Raw genomic sequence first — 3,600 nt, 5'->3', positions numbered from 1 at the left:
ATATTGACAATGGCTGACTTTTTATGTTGTTTTTCGACCTTTCATAGGTCCATTGGACGCGGGTTTTTGGGCCGGCCCATCAGGTGGATCGTGCAGGCGCTAGGTACTTGTTGGGGCGCTTAAGGCGCCGAACAAGAGTTCCCCATAAAGATTACCGAAGACCGATCACTTGAAGAGTAACATCTCTAGCACATCTGGTATATCCTCATCCCGCAAAATTCGTTCATGGACCATGTGTTAAAAAAACAACAGATTTGTCTTTTTTTACACCACCTCATTTGAACGTAAATTTAGACACATGTACGTTATGTCTTCATGTATATCTCTGTTTTTGTTTTTATTATTTAAGACATATAAAATATGAAATTTAATGAAATTCAGTTTTTTCAAAACCGAGCTTCATGGAGCTCAGTCTCCAAAGATAATATTCGTATACTACAAGTATATAATAGATAAACATGGATGGGCCCAGTTGCATCGCCTCTCCCAAGCACCCAAATTGCACTGTTAACAAAATTATCACATCTTTGGTCAGATTTACTGAAATCCCACGTTTCGTCCTCATGCAACTTGAAACGACCCAGATTCTCCCATCTTTCAAAAAATCACAAAAACCTGGTTGGAACTCAAACCTTCAATCCCCAGAGTTTCTCATCTTCCAAAACCACAAAAACCTGGTTGAGAGAACCAAACGACCCAATCTCGAGAATCAGATATCACAAAAACATGGGGTGTCACACACTGAATGGATCGCAAAAGGGCGGTCACACAATTTGCTTAGAAAATGAGCCTTCTAAGACGAGGATCCTCTAATAAATTAAGTCGGTAACACCAACAACGATGCATGCAAGCAACAACATACAACCAGCTATGTAATGTTTGTTTGCATGCAATCTACTCAACGGAACAAACGACGTCACCACCACATAGGTGCTAGATAGTCAAACTCCAGGCCATAAATTAGAAGCTGAAAACACGAGCTGGCCATCTTTGATCGGTTGTTAATTTGTGACATTGTCTTCACTGCAGTCCTTTAAGTTAGCCAGTGCCCTCTTGTTGAGGTTGACATCAACAACAGCAGCAGTAAGTACCACGCAAAATGTCGTCTTGGCAGCTAACTCTACCACACCCTGAGCTCTTCTTGCATACATCAGAATGCGCCTGCGGGTAGAGAGAGGTCAAATGGGAGCATTATTATATATATAAACTCGTGTCAAACAAACATGGGATTGAAGGAAGAAATGGATCAGGTATCCTACTGATAGGCATTTTGCTCTGGAATGCCTTGTACAGGAAGATGCAGCTGGTCAGTGCTCAGCCCCGCCTTAGATAAGGCATCATAAAGCTCCTTGTTCTTCAGCTCCGCCTTAGACACGGCATCATACAGTGCCTCCTTCTTCTGCTGGATCTCACGCGCTTCCTGGATCGATGAAGACAGATTGTAGTATCACAGATTGTTAGGTAAGCGCTGGTTGTGATTGGTAAACAATTAAGAAGAAGACTGCCCTGCCTGCCAATTAAGCAAGGTTTGGTATGTACTCCCTCCGTTCCTAAATAGTATAAGTCATTTTAGAGATTTCATTATGGACTAGATGCGGATGTATATAGACATACTTTAGTGGAATCTTTAAAAAGACTTGTATTTTTTAGTAACGGAGGGAGTACATGCATGTGTAGCATAGCAACTAGTAACATCACCTCGGCAATTGCTTGGTTGGGTTAGCTAGTGGTCAGAGCGACAGATTGCGTGCTTGGTAAATACGTAATACTAGTAGGAATTGAAGCAAGCAGAAGAGGGGATGGTTGAAGATATCAAAACAGTAGCAGCATCAATCCCTACATGTTGCGGGTAATAAATTGACAAAGGGATGAGCACAAGGTCGTCAATGGTCAGCAGATCAAGCAGGAAAATAAGGTAGCTTGATCATATGATTTATATGTGGTACGTCAGGATAAAGTAAACAAGTAATTTTGCTCTTGTTTCTACTAGCTAATAGACACATGCATGATGCTGTTCCGATTGTTGCACAGAATCCGATTATCTCTGGCTGCAGTCGTCGTGAGACGATTCGTAAGGGAAAAAGGTGGCAATTTTGGTTAAGATACCTCGGTGGAGAGCTGGCGGGAGCGCATGACCCTGCTTGGGACGAGCCTGCGTCGCTCCTCTGCCTGCACTCGCTGGAGCAGGGAGCCACCGAGCCTCCTCGCCGCGCACCGAACCGCCGCCATCATCGCCGGCCTGCCGACAATTGTCAGGAATTAGGATAAAAAGTCCGTCACGAATCACCACCGCCGGCCGGCAGGCCAGCCGCGGCACCCCAACTGCCCACCCCCATACACACACAAACCTCGATCTGGTTGCAGCCGTAGGGATTTCGGTGGGCGTACCTTGCGGATCTGGGCGATCCTTCCTCACGCGGCTAGGGTTCCTCGTTCGCCTCCGCCGAGAAGAAAGAAGGGGAGGAAAGTGGGTGGGGGACGGTGGGTGGTCTCTTGCTCTGTCCGGAAGGTGCGGGGTGCCACTTATATCCTCGCGAGCAGGCCCGACCCGGTCCAGTGCAGTTCTTCTTCTTGGAGGTTTCGGTCCAACTTTGGAGATTCTTTTTTTTTTCTCTCAAAAAACAAATTATGGCCGAATTATATTTTGGAAAGACACCCATAGGAATCTACCAAGTATATTTTATTTCAAATATTATTGTTTTTCCTATTTTCTCCACTACTAGTTCTTTGGTTTTTCGTTTCGTTCTTTTTATTTATTTATTATTATTTCTGTTTTTTCTTTATTTTCTTTGAAACGGACGTTGTCATTTTTACAAATAGACATAGAATATTTTCTAAATACATGTCAAACACTTTTATGAATTGTACGTGCATACATATTTTTACACCACACAAGCTAACTTTTACCTTGCATGAACATATTTTTCAATACGTGACAAACATTTTTACAAACTAAGTACATTAACAGGTTTTTGAATTACATGAATATTCTTGTTAATATGTTTACAGAGAAACTATATTGTGTACATTCAAAAAACAAAAAGAAACAAAATTATAAAGGAAACCATAGACCACCATTACAAAAACAACCAACAAAAAACACGTTGAAAAGCCAGTAATAAAACCCATAGAACCAACCCTAAGTTGCTAACGAAAGCACCGTATCGGTTTTCTATCGGATCTGTTTACTGTTTTTCTTCTTTTTGTTATTTCTTTTATTTCCTTTTTTAATGGACGTTGGCAGTGATACAAATGAACGTCAAACGTTCTTGTTAATTTATTTTTAATGGACATTGGCATTCTCACAAATAAACGTCGAATGTTCTTGAAATAAATGTAAACCTTTTTTCTATCAATTGTACTAACGGTTTCTTTACAAAGTGCAAACAAAATCTTACATTCCACGAACAGCTTTTTCAGTGCGAGGTAAAAACTTTATATCAACTTAGTACGGTATCATTATTTTAGTTACATTAACATTCTTAAAACATGAAGGAGTGCAATGACCTGTTGTTAAAGGACCATCCGTTGACTCATCTCCAGTACCCTTTTCATCAAGTTTTATTTCGCTAAACAAAGATTTAATAGGTGACATGCCAA

At 41.2% G+C, this 3,600-nt stretch overlaps 1 protein-coding gene across 1 annotated transcript; it reads right to left on the bottom strand.

The window, feature by feature from the left end:
- Positions 1-716: 716 nt before the first annotated feature.
- On the bottom strand, positions 717-2,465 carry LOC123421917. The gene is made up of 4 exons (XM_045107622.1): positions 2,349-2,465; positions 2,107-2,239; positions 1,260-1,420; positions 717-1,161 (listed from the first exon to the last, which is right to left on the bottom strand). Exons 2-4 carry the CDS (start codon positions 2,230-2,232, stop codon positions 1,002-1,004), a joined length of 447 nt encoding a protein of 148 aa, XP_044963557.1. The 5' UTR covers positions 2,233-2,239; positions 2,349-2,465; the 3' UTR covers positions 717-1,001.
- Between the last annotated feature and the right edge of the window lie 1,135 nt (positions 2,466-3,600).

The sequence above is a fragment of the Hordeum vulgare genome, chromosome 1H (assembly GCF_904849725.1).
Source record: "Hordeum vulgare subsp. vulgare chromosome 1H, MorexV3_pseudomolecules_assembly, whole genome shotgun sequence".
Lineage (NCBI taxonomy): Eukaryota > Viridiplantae > Streptophyta > Magnoliopsida > Poales > Poaceae > Hordeum > Hordeum vulgare.
The sequence above is the reverse complement of the archived record's forward strand: the minus strand, read 5'-3'. Positions and strand labels throughout refer to the sequence as shown.